General features: G+C 50.3%; 1 protein-coding gene across 1 annotated transcript in view; it reads left to right on the forward strand.

The window, feature by feature from the left end:
* Positions 1-8,568: 8,568 nt before the first annotated feature.
* Positions 8,569-19,207, forward strand: part of LOC142590203 (uncharacterized) — a 43,930-nt gene continuing 33,291 nt past the window's right edge. The window contains exon 1 of the mRNA XM_075702114.1: positions 8,569-12,146. Coding sequence (XP_075558229.1) covers positions 11,668-12,146 — 479 coding nt within the window. The 5' untranslated portion in view covers positions 8,569-11,667. The remainder of the gene's footprint in view (positions 12,147-19,207) is intronic.

Raw genomic sequence — 19,207 nt, forward strand, 5'->3', positions numbered from 1 at the left:
AGTCAAGGAGTCGTCGCCGCCGCCGCCTATGGTTTATTTTCTGCCTTTTCTGGGACACTCCCAAGTTTCCTGCGGCACAGAGGTCTGCATTTCTCGAACCCGTCTCTCTTCCTTTCGCGGCGTGGCTCTCACCAAACTGCTCGTTCATCGCGTCAGAAAGACCGTCAAAAAAGCCTGGCAACGTGTAAACACTACCGAAAGGCATCCCTTGCCGTTGTCTCGATACAGGATACATCGTATAGGGTATATATATATATATATATATATATATATATATATATATATATATATATATATATATATATATATATATATATATATATGTGTGTGTGTGTGTGTGTGTGTGTGTGTGTGTGTGTGTGTGTGTGTGTGTGTGTGTGTGTGTGTGTGTAACGGAGGGCCGAAGGACGTTGTCTGAAAGGAGAGGAAGACGAAGTATAAAGGCAGTGTTCAGGCGACCATGTTTATCCCCGTCCGCAACCTCCTGCTCGCGTACCACAAGTCGACAGGATAAAGACCTGGCAGCCAGCTCATCGGCCTCACATCATCATTCAAGTACTCAACACCACGGCGTGAACCCAGAGCGCACAGCTCCACCACCGACACCGACCAGCATCATGGCCGCATCACCGCAAGCCTTGGACATACCAAAGTACACCGGATCAGCGGGCGATGTACCCGTGGTGTTAAGGGCACCACACACCATTCGTTCTATATATATGGTGTTGTCCAATAAAGGTGTGGGCATTTGTTCGGTCAAGTCAGCTCCGAGTCACTTGGGTAGACGTGGCTAGCGTATGTCAGAAACCCGCATCGTACATGGTGACAGAAGTGGCCGCCGTTCGCTCTCTCTAGTGGTGAACAAGTCGGACGCTGCGTTTGCCGGGAGTACCTGGACTCCAACAGCCATCGAGCTTCGACTTCGCCGACCCACCAGCATGGTCTACCTGGATTGAGCAGTTCGAGGACTATGCCTACGCTACAGGATTGCACCAAGCTACTGACAAGGTTTGGGTACGAACGCTTCTGTATTTCATGACTGATGTTTTCAGAGAGAAGTGGTTCGAATTCAGGAGGTGCAACCGAACGTCGTTAACATGATAGACGACATCCTGATTTTTGGCAAAGGTCGAGAAGAGCACGACAAGCGACTAGTTGAGGTTCCCGAACGCCTGAAGACAAACGGAGTTAAACTCAACAAGTCAAAATGCTGCTTCGGTCAATACAGAGTAGAATTTCTGTGTGTGGTGATCGACGCCAACGTTATCTCGCCAAGTCCCAGCAAACTCGAAGCACTGCGCAACTTGGAGCCTCCCAAGGACATTGCTGGGGTTAGGCAATTCGCCGGCATGGCTAATCATATTGATCGCTTCCTGTCCTAGGCAACCGCCCCTATTCGCGCCTTGCTAGGCGAGCAGAATGCATGGCAATGGGGACCGCTTCAAGAAACCTCCTTTAATCGTGTAGAAGCGATGCTCACCTCGGACCTGTGCGTCGCTAAGCACCATCCCGTTCGTAATATCATTGTCTCATGCAACGCGAGCTCATTTGGATTGCGGACGGTTCTTCTGCAGTAACAACCATGGGGCGATCGACGCGCGCTAGCATTTGAACTCCAGGTCGCTTACTGTAGCGGAACAGCGCTACAGCCAAACAAAGAAAAACGCACTGGCGGTAGCATGGGCAGTGTACCGTTTTGACCAATATGTGCGTGGTCTAAACTTCATGGTAGAAACCGATCACCAGCCGCTGGTAACACTACGTGGAAACGCTGACTTGGACACGATGCCCCCACGCGTATTCAAAGGTATTCAAAGGTTCAAACTTATGCGCTACCCATTTAGCGTGGTCTACGTTCCTGGCAAACAGCTAACCACTGCGGATACTCTTTGAAGGGCTCCGAATGAGAAGCCGTCGATCAGTAGGGTGGATGTGGTAGAGGAGTTTGTCGAATTTCAAGTTGCCACGGTCACAGACACGAAGCTGGTTACTGAATATGATGCTCGCAGGTACCAAGAACTGGACTGGGAATGCAACCAGATCATCAAGTACTGCACTCAAGGCTGCCCTCGTCGAGACAGGCTTCCGGAGCACATCAAGAAGTACTGGAGCCATCGAGGTGGTCTCTCTTTGTGCAACGGCGTCTTGCTAAAGGGTAATCGCTTTTTATCCCGGCTTTGCTACAAAAAGATGCACTGGAACTTATCCATGAAGGCCACCAGGAAATTAACCAACGCTGCCTAAGGGCCCAAGATTCCGTGTGCTGGTACAGACTTTCGCAGAAAATACGGGACAAAGTAAATCGCTGCAGTCAATGTGCAGTCACACAAGCGCAAAGAAGTGAGCCATTGGTGGTAACGAAGACTCCAGAACAACCGTGGCAAGAAGTAGGAATGGACTTGTTTAGTTACAAGGGACACAACTACCTACTAGTAGGTGCATATCGTTCTCGCTACCCTGAAGTCATCTACATGCGAAGCACGAACTCTGAAGCGATCATCAATGCAGTCGAAAGCATTTTTGCTCGTTTTGGCATTCCCGCACTAGTACGAAGTGATAATGGACCGCAATTTGCGTCACATGCCTTTGCTGCTTTTGCGAAGCGCTATGGATTCCAAAACATCACCTCAAGTCCGAACTACCCGCAGTCAAACGGTGAAGTTGAAAAGATGGTGCGTACGATCAAAGAATTGTTTGCGAAAGCAGACGGTCCTTTTCTGGCTCTTCTGTCGTACAGAGACACTGCAGGCGTCACAGGGCTCAGCCGAGCGCAGCTATACTGTTGGGTCGCAGCTTGCGAACCAGGCTTCCCAAGACAGCGGATCGCCTGGAATCGAAGTGGCCTGCGCCAGACGCTGCCAAGTGGCAAGACGAAGAGGTGAGAAGGCGGCAGAAGAAAGACTTCGATCGCCGTCATGCCGCGACCGTCTTTCCTCCGCTAATGCCAGGTGATACGGTGTGGGTTCGAGACATCAAGGATACGGCGTGTGTTCTCAGCCCAGCCTCCAAGCCCCGCTCGTACGTTCGGGAAACACCCTACGCGGTGCTTGTGCGCAATAGGATTCATCTAGTGCCCTATTGAGGCCCAACGATGAGCCAGCTTGGAGTGAAAAACCACAAGGAGCACCAACAGCAGACCACGCTAACAGACGCCATGGCAACAGCAACACCACAAGTCTCCAACGATTGTGGAGCGAGAGTGACCAGGTTTGGGCGTCGAGTGAAGACGCCGAGTAGACTTGACTTGTGAAGTGTTTGGTGTTTCTTGTGTGCATATCTCGGGGTAGGGATGTAGAGGGCGCTGCGTGCCAAGCGTTCTATATGTATATGGTGTTGTCCCATAAATGTGTGGGCATTCGTTCGTCCAGCTCGGCTCCCAGTCACTTGGGTAGACGCGGCTAGCGACCGTCAGCGCCATACACCTTACACGTGGAAGACTGGTTCCGCCTCCTCGAGCGTCACGCATGCGCTGCATCATGGTTGGAGCAGGATGTGGTCACCAACATCAATGAATACGTCATCTGTGAGGCATTTCGCTTCTACCTCACGCACAATTTCGAAAACAACGAATCGTGGGGACAAAATCAAGCGAGAGATGAGAAGAGTATACGCTGCAGACTCCCTCGTTATCCAACAGCCGGAGACAGCGCAAATGGGTCGCCGCAGTCACCCACAGTATCCACGTAGCGACCCCCATCAGCACGAGCCAAAGCCACGCATGACTAGATCGTCGACAACTTTCCCGTGTAGCGATACTTCCGAAAATACGAAGCAGAAGCACACGCCTGACATGATTCCACCGCTCACAGCGGACACAGTAAAGCGACCGTTCGCTGAGCGATATCCAAGTCGCTCTTCATTGACCAAACCACTTCCCAACACACAAACTTTCTTCCGCGTACAACACCCTTAAGAACCGCTGCCATTGCAGAAACGTCGCAAGTCCTAAGCGTCGCACCCTGTAAAATGACAGTAGCACGTACCCATTCTTCATGTCCCTGTAGCAGACTCAGAGGAGTCTTCTCTGAAGCCTCGTGCAATACTTTTGCCGCCAAACATGTCTCCCAAAAGTGCGCACTGTACAAGCTACCCACAGATCACCGCGCCAAATTGCGAAACAAGCCAAACACACATTCTCATAGAAACGCTACCTCAGCAGCTCTCGCGCCAACATCAGAAAGATCAACATCAACTCCATCAGCAGCTTCACTTACCAGGACGGCAACATCAGTGCAGGCGACGACGAAGAGCATCGCCAAAAACGCGGATGCGACAAGGAACACTTGGACTCGCTAGCCAACCATGCATCAGAAACGAGACGATTCGCGCCCCCACGATGCATCTCACGTGAGCGCAATATTGTACGGTGGAAAAGAGGACAAGGTCGTCGATGGTGAAGACGACGAATTGGCAACAGCCTCTCTGAATTCTCGACTGTTGTTCATACATGCGTTGTAAATACATCTTGTAAATGGTTTTATACCCGCGCCATTTTGGTGGAGGTGCGGGGTACGCTTCTTCACCATCGACGACCTTGTCCTCTTTTCCACCGCGCACGCGTAACACGGCCATACAGAAAACCGTCAGCGTGCATCCTTTCGTCCGCGCTAGCTTCAAGGGCAACCACAGCTCCTGCTACTTCAAGGCGCTTGAACTGTACTCGATTGTGTCGAGAGCTGGACGAGTACGACAATCAGTGCTCGCGAGTTACGTCGCATGTAGACGTCGTCCGGACCGCAACAGTCAGGTCCGTCCCCCAGAGTTATGCAGGACGTCACCGGACTGCGGTAGCTTATTCGGAACTCTAATTAGTAGACAGAGTTAAATCGGGACATTGGACCAACTGCACCGTTGGATGTTTGGTCAACTTGTAGTGTCCCATTGCGCCCTCTTGCTTTGCTAGCTGCGCGCGCTCTTTTGGGGGATGGGGGATTGTGTAACGGAGGACAGAAGGACGCTATCTGAAGGGAGACTAAGACGAAGAATAAAGGCAGCGTTCGGGCGACCTTGTTTGTCTCCGTCCACAACCTCCTGCTCACGTCATATATATATATATATATATATATATATATATATATATATATATATATATATATATATATATATATATATATATCAAAAGAGCGTGTACGCGATTTCTGCCATTAGGCCAGCAAGGTGTGATCCAACTCGCCCAACCTGCTTCATGCATGTGAACGAAGCTATATGTATACTCTGCTAACCCGTATCGATGACCCGCTAGTCCGGCGCGCTAGCACGCACATTCGTCGCAGTATAAGGTGATCAAGTTACTAACGAGCTTCCCATGCTTAGGCGGCGCTCTGCACGGCTCGAGCAACTCCTGACACTCGCGCTTTCGTTCTTCGCTTTTCATTCCATCGCTTTCGAGTGAAACTATGTTTGCCGGCAGCTTCCGCTATAGAATGTTGCATTATATCTTGAAGCAGAGCACACAGCTAGACGCCCGTGGCTCGACAACCGCGTGCAACGCAAACTTGCCCCCAGCCTATCTCGTTCCCTTCCTTTCAACTACGTCAATTATGCGTGCGTTCTCAAAAACGCGAGATCATATAACACAACAAGTGATCCCGCGTAACACCTTGCCGCAACCTTATCGCGTGTCAAAACACCTCGTCAAGGAGAAAGACAGCTTTCTTTCTCGGCTACTACACAACGCGCATAGAAGCGGTAGCTGCAGCGTCAGAAGCGCCACAGCTGAAGCTTTCTGTTCGTCGTCGACGGACGGAACAGCGGACGCCTCCTGTATAGGCAGAGAATAAGCGAGCCATCTTTTTTTTCCGGCGCCGGGAAACAAGGCGGCACTATCAGAGTCACTATATAAGACTCCTCTGCGTTCGAGTGAAGTCCGTGCCGCGAATGCTTCGAGGCATCGCACAGAGAACCGGCGTTCAATCTGTCCTATACAACCCTGCCCCCCCCCCCCCCCCCCCCCTCTTTGCTCTCACTACCGCCGAACTCCACGCCGTCGCTTCTTTTCTCAATCCGGCGCGATTGTGTACGTATACCGCGCTCGTTGTATAGTAGCAGCACAGACAGGCACACGACATCGGAGCGGCGCGTGTCCGTATCTCAACATCGCGCTTTAGCGCTCGCGCGGAATGAGAAGGAGAGACGCTCCCTTTGTTTGTGGCCCGCCCGCCCGCGCCGCAGCCTGCTTCGTGTATATGTAGTGTGCACAGACAGGTCCGGTGTCCCTGCAGAGTCCGACAGGACACCGCGCGAGGCGCGTGCGTAGGTATACGCACACATAGCGCGCGTCGTCGCTCGCGGGCTGGCACCTCGTCATTGACGAGGAAGGATGGGCGACTCGCGCGCAGCGGCGGTTTTGTCGAGTCTATCATCGCGGGCCTTGTTCTGCTGCGTCAGCGCAGCGTTGACACACTCTTGTGTAAACTGTTGCGAACTCTGATAGATATACGTATACCTTCGGTGTCTGCCATACACCATGAATGACTATATGGATGGATGGATGCAAAACTTATATGGTTCGATAATATGGCATTCGTGTGAGTTTTTGCATGATTATTCTTTGTTTTTTTTTTCTTTTTTATTACGCAGTGGGCATGAACCTGCGTCATCGTTCAACGTTTGTAGAAATGCTATACCCCCTCTGTGGCTATAGCTTTATTGAAAGACATAATGTAGCGCGAGCGCACAATAAAAGCAAAAAGAAAACGTCATGCATACACGCAGATTGCAGCGTCCGTACGACGTGTGCGCATGCGTATTCCTTTGTGCTTTTTCTCCTTGTGCTACATTACGTCTTTAAGTAAGCACCAGTATAGCCCACCAATAACGTGCCCTCTTACATGGTTACCTTTAATTCTCATTTTACTTACAGTTGCGCATTTTTTTTAAAGATTTAGTATATATGTTTGCGCTGTAGTGTGTATGCGCGTTCTAAATTAGAAAAGGGGTAACCTTTTTCTTTTTAACTGCATCGTGGGATAACCGGCTCTAGTTTATAACCCGCTTTCCCATAAATCTACATAGTTAATAGACGAAACAATCGGGGTAATAATAGAGACAGCTAACGAATTGCTGATCGCCAAGGACTGTTACGTATTTTGCTATATACCATGTCGAAATGCGCCCTAATCAGTGGCCTTTTTATTACGCAATTTCGACCTCGTTCGAGTGCGTCTGGTGCTTGCATACGTAATTGAAAGTCATTGCGTGTACACATGGCGTCTTCGTACTCACCTTACATCGTGAAATGCATATTTGGTAAAACGGATACTTTCAGTTTCTCGTCGTTCCCACGAACCGTTCCGCTTCGCAATGATCATCTAAATAACTCAGTTTCAATTACTGCTTCCACCGGGAACGGCTATAGCAGCCGAATTCACTACGGTTAGAATTGTGTTGACAGCGTGCGTCTATGTACAACGGCGACAGGCGACAAGAAAGAGCACATACACAAGCACTTGTGTATGACCGCTCGCTTGTGCCCGATTGAACGCGCCTGGGAAATGCAATATGTCCTACCACGCAGGCCGAACGTCAGCGCTAGTCGATTTCATATCAGCTTCCTTCTCTCTGTGTATTGCCGTGCACAACTGACCGTACTGATAAAGAAAGAACACAGAAAAGGAATGTTGGCCATTATGGTGCACGTTTCCGAATACCCGAGCCTGTAGAAGACACATCTGTGTCAGCAATAAGTTGAAAGCCAGGGCCTGTTTATTCGACATCACCACTTGGAACCAAGTGCTCATCTCACGAAATCAGAATACCGTCGCCAACCCGACAGCCCAGCTCTTCGATATCGGCACCGCAGAACGCCGCGTTCATTATACAGCCTATGCCTGGCACAGTCGTCGCTCTCGTATATCAACTCGATCGAGCCTTTACTGGGACGTCCCACGCGGGAATCGACAGTGTACACGCAAGAGAAATGCGCCAAAAGAAGAGTAAGATAAATCGAAAACAGCCGCCTACTCGTCGGCAGTGCTCCAACCGCGCAGCACATTATAAATAAAAATGCCGTTTAACTGGTTTTGTCGCCCATATGTCTTCCCGTGAACTTGCACAAGAGCGGCTTAGCGTCAACGAGAACAGGAGGGCCTGGAGAAGGGGAGGCGATGGAGGTTTCCGAGGGCTCATGGCAATGCATACGAAGAAGGGGTGGGGGAGGTTGTAGAGAGGTAGCAAGGAAGTGTGGCGGGGTGTGGGGGGTGCAGTCGCTTGCGGAGTTAGTAAAGAAAACTATATAAAACACGGGGTGCGTACTAGCAAAGAGGGGGACGACACACCCCACCCCCTACTCCCCGCGCGCCGAGCGTCCAGCACGTAAGGTTCCCGTACGGGACGTCCCGTAGGCGGAGCAAGGACTCCCACTTCGCGCGGGGAGGGTCGGCCTCCCCGACGAAACAGGCCGCTCTCTCGCCGAGATGAGGGCGGGTACGCGAGCGGAGAAGCCACCCAGCTCTCGTAGTAACGTACCACGCACTCGCGACGAGCGACTAAGCGAGAACGACCCCGCCTCCTTTTCCTCTCGCAACCGCCATCGCACCCCCACGCACGCACGCGCGAGCGCGCGACCAGAATAGACCCGAGGACGAACGTCTCGGGCGTGCGGCAACTGCTGCGGCTCCCGCACGCTTCAAGCGCCGAGGACGACGCCGGCTACGCGTACGACGTCTCGAACCTCGCCGTCGTCGGCGAAGGGGGTTCCGTCGGCTGCCAAAGAGGAGAGAACCGCCGCGGCTTCGCGCCCATATCGCGAGGAAGAGGAGGAAGAGCAGTCGCGCTTCCAAGAGGCGAAACTACTACAGCGTCGTTAACCTTCTCGCCTGAGCGGGATGCCCTGACGGACTCTCCCTCTCTCATTCGGTTTCTCCCCCCCCCCCCACCCCATCTGCGCTGCAAGTCTCCGGCAGCCGTTTGTGGCTTGTGCTCGATCGGCCGCTTAATTCTCCCCGACAGCCGGCTATAGAAGCGTCCGCAGGGGCGCCCAGCCTACGCTAGAGGTGCCCCCCACCCCCCTCTGGCCCGCCACGCGCTCCTCGTGACACCCCCCCTTCCTCCCCTCCCCCGTCCCGACGCCCAGAGCAGCTCTCCTCCATCTTCAAGACGCCCCGCCATCGGTCGGTACGAGTGGGAAGTTTGAGCGCAGACTAGTCTCTCGCACTCGCCGCCCGAACGAGAGCTGGATCCTGGACAGGTCGCTGTTTGTCGAAGCGGTGACCGATTGCGCTCGCCAGCGCCTTGAAATCGGCCGCTTGCGAGGCGTGTACCGTCGGAACGCTCTCGAGACCAGTGTTTCGTGAACAACGGCAGGACATCGGAACGGCCGGCGTCGACGGCCAGGACTATCGGTGCCAGGCGTCAGGACATCGCGTCGTCAGCTATACAAGTATAGTGCGCAGTAGCCAGCGGACACCTCCGGTGCTCGAACCGTTTACGGCTTCGAGAAGACGACTTTCTGGTGTGGTGGTGTGATGAGTGTTGTTCGTGGCCGTTTTCTTCGATCCCGTAAAAGAGCCAGCGACGCTTGGATTACGCGGCTACCTCGCCTCCTTCGGTGTGCGTGTGTGACGTGTACGCATTCGGCACAGCTGCAACGGGGCGCAGCGGAGCGAGCGCAGTAGATTCCATCGGCGTGCGACCTTCGTGCAGGTGGGATCTCTCTCTGTCTTCTTGTGTCTTACGGAACGCCGTCGTGTCGGCTCGGGTTGAACACTTTTTTTCACCTGCCTCCCCCCGCCCCCTCCCGGCAAGCTGGCGCCGTGGTATTAACTCTCAAGAATGGGCAGCAAATGAACGTTCATCGAGGCCCCACAAGCACAGATTGCAGAGCGAACGTTCACTGTCGAGCGATGAGTGTCTCAGACGCGCGTTCCTCTACGTAAGACTACCGGTATACCCAAGTGCCAGAGCGGTGCAGGCCATAAGCTGCAGTGAACAGTATAGTCAAAGTTTCCAGGTTGTACATGAGACTACGCAAGTTCCTAAGTACCACTAAGTCGACAAATCGGACACGTACTAAGTGTCCCACTATTCAGATGCACATAAGCCAGTGTAAAAAAAAAAAAGCTTTGTGACGCGGCTGTGAGCACCATACGCGCCGAGGAATACTGAGGCCGTTCACAGAAGTGCGGGAAACAAAACAAGGCCACTTGGGCATCGACAAAGGCGGCCATTACGCTTGTAGGTTTGACACAATCGCAACGACCGCTGGTCGCCGCATCATCGATTAATATTCACTGCTGCCCAAAACGCGTTAGAGCTTCCAGCAAGCAAAGCGGAAACGCCATTGAATAGTCTGAAACCTTCCGTTATGTCTCGCCGGTCCTGAAACATAAAACTTAAGTTCCTTCGTCGCCCAAGGCTTCACCGCGGTCTCCTCCTCACCGATATTGAAGCACCACAGTGACTCACCTTGCTTCCGACGGTTCGCCTTCATTCTTTGACTCGCGCAGATGTGGACCCAATCTTCGCCTGCTTCTGAAAAAAAAACGTCGAAAATGAAGGTCTCTCTGAACGGCGCTCACAAATGCTGACGAAGTGAACGTAAAGTTTCTGAAAACATCTGACTCTGCCAAAGCTTGCCGTCTACATCGATCACTGAGAGAGGAGCGGCGCTCGCCCTATGAGATCACCGTTGACTAAAGCACAAACAACGCGGGCCTTCTTCGCAAACGTCAGTCCGTGCTAAGTGCAACATCTCGCGTCTTATCTGCATTCGTGCGCAAAGCAAGCACGTTGTCGCCTTGCCCAAGAGACCACGTTCAGTCGCGCACAAGTGAGGAACAAAGGGCACCTGTAACCAGACGTACACCTGATCGTGCGACGGAGGCTTAACCACGTGTGACCGGAACAACTCCGACACGAAGGCATATATAAGGGCCATCAATCAACTCGCCGAATGAAAACAGCGGCTCCTTTTGTTCACTTCAGTTGGCACTGAAGAAGGCACCCCCCTCGCGCATCCCGCCGCGACCGACGTCGTGGACAAAGAAGTGTGGCTGTTTCGCGCTGTGTCCGATTCACTCGCGGACGCCTCAGTGCCACCGCGTGTTCAGCGTGATTGTGAAGGTTGCCCAGCAATCTCAGGAACGCTCGGTATATAGCTCGACACCTTTCAGCGCTAATTTCTGCGGCGTGAGTTCTTTTCCTTTTTTTTTCATCTCTCGTTTCTGGCGCGGGAAGATGAGAGAAATCCCTGTTCTTCCGGACGTCGACAGGAATCCCGAAGAACAGTTAAAGGGACTCGTTGTCCCATTTGAAGCCTCGCTGAGAGCGCATTCTGGCAGGTAGTTGTTGAAGTGCTTTCAAGAAGTTATCAATCACCTCTCGAGTTTGAATGGACGAAGACATGAAAAATCTATTTGGCCTTTAGTAGTGTCTGAGCGGCACAAGACTTACAACTGACTGTAATCTATTTTCGGCGCTTTGGTGTGCTCTATGGTAGAAGGCTTCCCAAGGTGTCCCCTCTCGCTCACAACCTGTCATTGACAGACAAATCTTCTGAAAGTCTTCTAGGACTCATCCAAAACAAGGGCCATCCCAATAAAAGCCTACCGCGAACCCGTCGAAACGTTGGCCCGAATTCCCTTCATTAAGACCAATACGGAACTTAGGCAGAAGCTCGCCCTTACGCCATACGCACGTCACGCCTACCACGTCACGAAACAAAGCACAATGCCATCAACACCGAGGCGAAGCAGCGGCAGTGGCGGAGGCTTTTCCGAAGACAGCTTCTTTCCGAAGAAGGTCATCGAGCTGGTCACCATGGAACCCAGCTCGAGTCGCCGAAACCGGCACAACCACCACCACAGCCCTCATCACCACCAGCCGTCGTCTTCCATGGCCCCGGCGGGCAGGCCGTTCGACGACGAAGACGACAGCTGCTCGGGAGACAGTGCCGAGGGACTGTCCATAGACCCCCTGGACGACAACCCGGGCATCCAGGCGGCCGTGAGCAAGGTGCTGCAGAGCTACGACTGGTCCCTCGTGGCCAAGACGACGCGGCAGACCACTTCGGAGAAGAAGCGCCAGCACGTCAAGCGGCCCATGAACGCGTTCATGGTGTGGGCCCAGGCAGCCCGGCGAAAGCTCGCGGACCAGTACCCGCACCTTCACAACGCCGAGCTCAGCAAGACCCTCGGCAAGCTCTGGAGGTGAGTGCTCCCTCTTGTCTCGCGCCCTGCAGTTACTCGAATATAAGCGTGCCATTCTTCGCGCTGATGACGACTACAAAGCTCGGAAAGCTGTTTAGATTCCGAAGATGCTGACATCCGAGATGGTATATATATACAGGATTTTACTGTCGCGAAATCTTTCACGATTGGCAGAAGAAGAAAGGCTATATACGCCGCACATTCCGATATAACAGTGTTTAAGTGCAGCAACGGACGCGTCTGCAAGTGCACTTGCGTGTCCCCCGTCTGTCACTGTTCTATAGCAACAATGCCCAACTTCAACACACGTCAAGCTATGCCCGCCGTTCCCCTGGCCACTGCTGAATGCATTCTAAACGCCAGCAGCATGTCTCTCATTGCCTTTATTTATAGTCTTACTTACATTATAGTTCATTCTTTACTAGCCAATTCTTAATTGGCGGTTGTGGTTGGGAGTTGCCTTCACGAAAGCTTATTCAGCACTAATTGGAATGGCTCACCGTCCAGCATGTGATGTCCGCGGTTGCGAGGCGAACACTGACCATCTATTGTGCCACTGTTCTCAATTGAAGCCCAAGGACAATCTATGTACAACGCATTCACCAAACTAGATGATCGTTTCCCGAGTGGACAGACAATACCATAGAACACCACCCGACCGATCATCGGCTCCCAAGGTAGTGAAGGCCCTTTTGTGCTTTCTAAGAACGTCCGGCATGTGCGACCGCCTCTGATTCCGTATGGTGCTGTCCGTGCACGACTCTCTATTTTCCCCTCTCTCTCTATCCCTTCTTTCTATTGCCCTTCTCTCTTCCCCCAGTTTAGGGTAGCCAGCCGGACTCTTGACTAGTTAATATCCCTGCCTTCCCTTTATCGCTCTATCTCTTTTGCTGAACCGGCAAAAAAGCTGCAGCGTTTTCTTTATTACTCTAAGATGTACTGTGAAAGTGATTAGCATGTCGCTAAGGGCTTTATACTTCTGCCTCTCGAATATCAGAGATGCGCCATGGCCTTATACGCTGAACCAGCACGGCAAGGGATATTTACAGGTTCTTCCTGATCGCGACAATGCCATCCCTGTTGGTTAGTTGCTCTCGCCCTTACATGCCAGTGACGGTTAATTGCAATACGCAAAGTAAGGCAGAGTGTGCCCTGTTCCCTTCAGTCACGTGGGTTCCCCACCACTTAAAGGGCCTCGATCACGCTAGCAATCTTTCCGCTGCATGGTACGTTGTGCACAGCGCCGTCCAATGTCATTCGTTAGCGCAGCAAGAATTAAAAGCCAAAACGACACGTACACAAGGCGAGGTACACACTATAGTTTGACAGTGCTGCGAGTGATGTCTCAGGATGCGAACAGGGAGGGCATCGCCCACTTATTGCGCCAGTGTTCCCAATTTGATTGGCAAAGGCGATTTCTCTACAGCGCATTCAGGTGTAGCAACGACTGTCCACCGTCCGTGCAGACGTTGCTGGAGAGCCGTCCCCCAACTCTCGTGGGAGGAGGTGCAGAAGGCAGTGCAAGCACTCATGTGGGCAGTGCAAGCACTCATGTGCTTGCACTGCCTTCTGTCACTGCTTCTGCACTGCTTCTGCCTTCTGCCTGTCAGAAGGACTGGCCTGAGTGAACATGCCCTGGACTGCGTGGCGCTGTCCGCGCGCGTGCAGCCCCATCGCTGCGCCTTCCATTTCTTTCTGTTCAATGTTTATGCATCCATATTCTTCTGCCTTAGCGTGGAGTTCCCAACCAAATGCTTCTCCGGTTAACATCCCCACTTTCTCCATTTCTTTTTTTTTTTATTGTGTGAAAACTTCATTCGTTGTGAAGGCGGTGCTTCTCGATGGTGATGTGGGGAGACACGGCTATTGATTCCTCCTCTTTCCTATCCTACCCTTAGCAAGTTCACCACTGTCTCCGTTTCACTTCTTTCACCTGAACGAAGTGGAGTTACTGTATACGTGGCTTCCTTTAGGGTGCCTACACAGTGTAACTCCAGCGTGAAGTGGCCTCCCACTCAGCGGAAGAACACAAAAGCTTGACCTTCACTAACCCTCCTCGACAAGATCAAACAATGGCGAGTCGAGAAAGCTTATTAAATCTCGCGCCTTCGAGTAGTCAGTGAGAGTAACTCGTTAAAAGTGTTCCATTCAGTAATTGCCGCGCAGTGTAATCATAGCACAGGGACCGCCTATGGGGAGGGGAGGCACTGCTATAGACTTTCTTGAGGTGCACTGTCGGGTGGAGAGAGAGAGAGAGAGAGAGAGAAGTCACAAGGGAAAGGTGGGGAGGTTAACCAGACCGATCCCAGAAGGCAACCCTGCACTCGGGAACGGGGGAAAGGGGATTGTAAGAGGAGAAGGAAGAGACAAGTTCCCACTTTGCACTACTACACACACAAACGTTCATCTCTGTGTCGGCCACAGGCGGTCATGCAGGTTGGCGCACTTCAAGAAACGCCGCAGCGCTTTTGTGGCCTTGCGCATGGCAGACGCACGAGGCCACGGGCCCAAGATCTTCTCCACTGTGGGGTGGAGAAAATGTTCTATAAAATACGGGTTAAAGAAGCAGCTTTAGCTCGGGGCCAAGTGCTATTTCTCAATCTAAAAAAAAAGCGCAGAAGTGTACATATAAGGCAAGCGATGAACCCATTTGTATTAAATTCGTGCATATACGAGAGAACACTAAAGTGTGAGGGCCCTGCGCTTCTTCGTTGATAATGACGCTTACTGGCATCCTCCCCTTTGAAACGGGGCGGGTATAGATAATCACCGAGCCTACTTGATTTCACCGGGTTTTACTACATCTCGCGTCAGCTAGCCATTTGCCATATTTCACCTCGGTCTGAACTTTCCTGTGATTAAAAACTCTATCAATATATTGCGTGATTACACACGCTTGCATTAACTGCGGTTGCATCGTTCTCTTACCTGCTATTTTGCACCCATGCTCTAATTGTCTCTTATTTATATCGACCGCCGACCAGTTAATCCGGCGCCGGAGACACACCGTGCGGTCACTTCGCTCCGTCGTTAGACAAACTTAATTCACGTTACACATGCACAGGTTCCGCTTCGAATAACAATTTTCATTTTGCGACTTTGGTTAGCGGCGCGACGATGTACATATACGTGACAAGTAAGAGAAGTGACAGGAAAGAGCGCTGCATTACGCTGACTTAAGTCAGCGCTCTTTCGATACTTACTCTTACTTACTCTTTTACTACGTAGGTCGTGGTGCTGCTAAGCAAAGATGAAACATCGCCGACATGCCCGTTCAGTCACCGTTGCGAATTTACATTGCAATATTTGCCCCCCTCTCCCCCCCTCTGAAGTATTTGTCGATGCCCGTATACTGGCTCCAAAATTCCAGAGTGACGTGCAGAGTTCTAGAAACGCATCAAGACTACAGAGGAGGAGGAAAAGAGCATGCACAGCAGATAGAACGTAAGAGAGCGAGTGAGAAAACTAAAAGCGATGTTCGCAACTCTCCCACTTCGGCGTCGCACCTTTGCTCACTCTGGCGACGATTTTTTCACGCCAGCGGGAATTACAGGAGCGATTATCCCGGTGCGAAGCGTGATGAAAGAAATACAGGCGGGGTTGGTTACATTCCAAACCATTAATGACAGCCGCACCGCAAGGGAGAGATATAAGAACGGGCATTCCAGGAAATCAGGCAGAGATGATGCGAGGTGACCGGCAAGAGAGACCAGGCAAATAGCTGTAAAAAGAGAGAGAGAGAGAGAGAGAAAGCGAACCTAACGAAGGTTGACAGGCCAAACACACCTTATGGGGATCTTTACGTCGACAAAAGCTCCTCTGAAGAAGCGCGAAAAGCGGTACTGTACGGGTATACACTGCTGCTTCAGAAGAATCGCAGAATGTATCGAAGAATGTATTGCTGCCAGTAGTATATTATTTTCTTTATTATTCCTTGTTACGTTTTTGCAGACGTGATCAATAACAAATATCAACGCGTACATTACCAATGCGCAAGCACCATAGCATTACTGTTTAGAAGAAGAAGAAGAAACTTCAGTGAAGAATAGTCCGGCAGTTCTTGATGTGGTGCCCTCAAGTGACGGCTCGAAGTTCTCGGACTCGAGCGGCCTCTTCGGCTTGCCGGACGGCCCAGAGCTGGTCTGCCAGCTCTGAACTTCTGATAGCCGCCTCCCAGCGGCGGCGACGCGAGAAACTTTGTTTTGACTACGTACAAGTTATCATAAAAGGAATCATTTGTACAAAACTATGTATACAGGCAGCACAGAACTATACACTGTAAAACTTACATTTTACATCAATGAATATGAACAACATTGTGTGCAATACAAGGAGATAAAATTGCAAATGCGATGCAGAAATCTGATTTAGGAGTGGCTATTATCGCCATTCGCGGCGCAAGACTAGAAGCACTCGGCCATCTGACGCCGAACAAAAGGGCACGACCATTGGCGGAGGAACTCTTGTTCTTCTCTCGTCAACACGTCCGTCCGGTCATCGATGTCAGCGTCCCGCGTCAAAAGTCGTTTGAGCGAAAGGATTTTCGAACCACTCATACCCAAGCCCTCCACGTGACGCAAAGAATTGATTGAAATAATTGAATTTCTCAAGCTAGAATACGCAGAAACATCGTAAACTACGACTTACACACAACTGACAGATATGATGGCTCTCGCATTGCCATTTGAACATACGAGAAAATATAATTTTGATACGCGAAAACTCGAACAAACTCCTTTTCCAGCGCTTCTACAATGCATAGAGCGGAGACGACGTCCGCCATTGCGGCACGCCGGCGCGTAGATATCTCGGAGTCCGCGGAACGTCGTGCACGCTTCCTTGAAACACTTCCAGATGGCGCTCGCCTCCGCCACATTGGAAAATCGCCAAGAGTGGGATTATAGTGAGCTTCAAAGTGCAATAACTACAAAATTCCGGAAATAGAAACAACGTGTTCGTTAGAAAGGAAAAAAAGAAACTGAAAAGCTGGTGAAACATGGAGATACGAGAAGTGATCACCGAACGACAGAAAGCATCCCGAGAGCACAGGCAGGCAATAAAGCGCAGATGCTGCAGGATGGAGTAGCCAGTAAATAAGAAATATACCGGGATAAAAAAATATATGGTTCAAATACTGGTGCAAGCAAAGATAAAAGGTGAAATGAACGTTGGTTGTCAGAAGCAGGGGAGAAAAAGAAGGCCGCACCTAGACTATTTTCAAACCACATAAAATTATTAGGCAGCAAGTCAACAACAATACAACAACATATCTAGACGAAGATGGCAACAAACTGGGAGGAGAAGAGGCATTAAATTACATCCGCAAAATAACAGCCGAATCTTTCCAAGGCACTGACGAGGTTGTATTTGAAGAAAAAAAGAGCATGAAAGAGAACCAGATGGAAAATGAGCTGGTGCTGGCAAATTTCAACTGGAAGAAAGCCGAAGAGAAAATTCCTAAGCGCACAGCCACAGGGCTAGACGAGGTTCCCGTTAGGCTGATTAATGAACTAGGAAAAAAAACTAATCCAAGCTCTTGTGAAAGCAATGGAAAAAAAAACTTTAAAAGATCGACGAATACCAGACAATTGGCGACAAAGTAGGATGAAATTAATTTATGAAGGTAAGGGGCAGAAAGATAGAATTTACTTGTATAGACCGTTGACCATTACAACCGTAATATGCAGGTTAGCAAAGCAGGCATTCAAATTAAAGCTGCAAGCATGGGCAGAGAATAATGGCATTTCGGGAGAACTTCAGAATAGCTTCAGAATAGGTAGGGGTATAGATGATAACTTATTTGTTCTTACTCAGTGTATTGAAATATCAAGAGTAGAAAGCCGACCGTAATATGCAGCCTTTTTAGACATTGCAGGAGCCTATGACAACGTAGAACGCAACATTTCGTGGGATATTCAGGATGGGAAAGGCTTAGGCGACGATTGTCTTCAGCCTTTGAGAGATATTTATCTAGAAAATACCGCTTGGCGTTGAATGGGAAGGGACAAGGAGCGAGCAGAAAGGTGATATCAACAAGGGACTAGAAGGAATTAATATTGGGTTTAATCTCTCATACAAACAGGCGGGTAGAGTAGTAGAGCAGCAGCTTCCAGGTTTATATTATGCGGACGACATTGTATTGCTAACTAACAAGCAAAGTGATTTGCAACGTCAGGCTGATATCTGTGGGCAGGAAGGCAAAAATGCAGGTTTTAAATTTAGCGTTAGAAAATCAGGTGTTATGGTATTCAATGAAAACAGTACACAGACAGTGACAATTGGTATTCAATGAAAAACAGTAAACAGACAGTGGCAATACAGGACCAGGAAATACCTCGTGTGAAATAATATGAATACCTTAGTATATGGATAAACGAAGGCAATAAATACATGGCAACACAGAAAAAAAACAATAACAGTAAAGGGGAAGAAAAATGCAGCCATAATGAAACACAGAGCGCTAGGGAGATACAATAGGTACGAGGTGCTCCTGGGTATGTGGAAAGTTGTAATGGTTCCTGCACTTGCATTTGGAAATGTGTCTGTTTGCTTGAAATCAGTGCTACAATCTGGACTCGATGGAAATCAAAGGTCAGTAGGACGCCTCGCATTGGGCGCTCACGGGAAGACTACAAACGAAGCTGTGCAGGGTGATATGGGCTGGACTAGTTTTGAAGTGAGCGAAGTTCGCAGTAAAATTGAGTATGAAGAACGGCTGGGGAATATATGGAAGAAAGTAAATGGGCTGGAAGAGTGTTCAGGTATCTGTACAGGAAAAACATTGATTCACAGCGGAGGAAAAGAACTAGGAAGCTTACCAGCAAGTATGCGGCCTGTAGCAACAAAGAGCGTCCAGCAGAAAGTCAGAGAGGCTAAAATAATCTCATGAGTGGCGGGAATGGAAATGAAACCTGTCATGAGTAACTACTTAAGAGGACAAAACGAAATAAGAAAATAAACAATTTATGATGTCTCAAAGGGAAGCTCTTTACTTTTCGAAGCGAGATCAGAATGGCTTAAAACACACACCTATAAAGCGAGATATCAGAACGAAGAAGAAG

The sequence above is a fragment of the Dermacentor variabilis genome, chromosome 8, assembly GCF_050947875.1.
Source record: "Dermacentor variabilis isolate Ectoservices chromosome 8, ASM5094787v1, whole genome shotgun sequence".
Lineage (NCBI taxonomy): Eukaryota > Metazoa > Arthropoda > Arachnida > Ixodida > Ixodidae > Dermacentor > Dermacentor variabilis.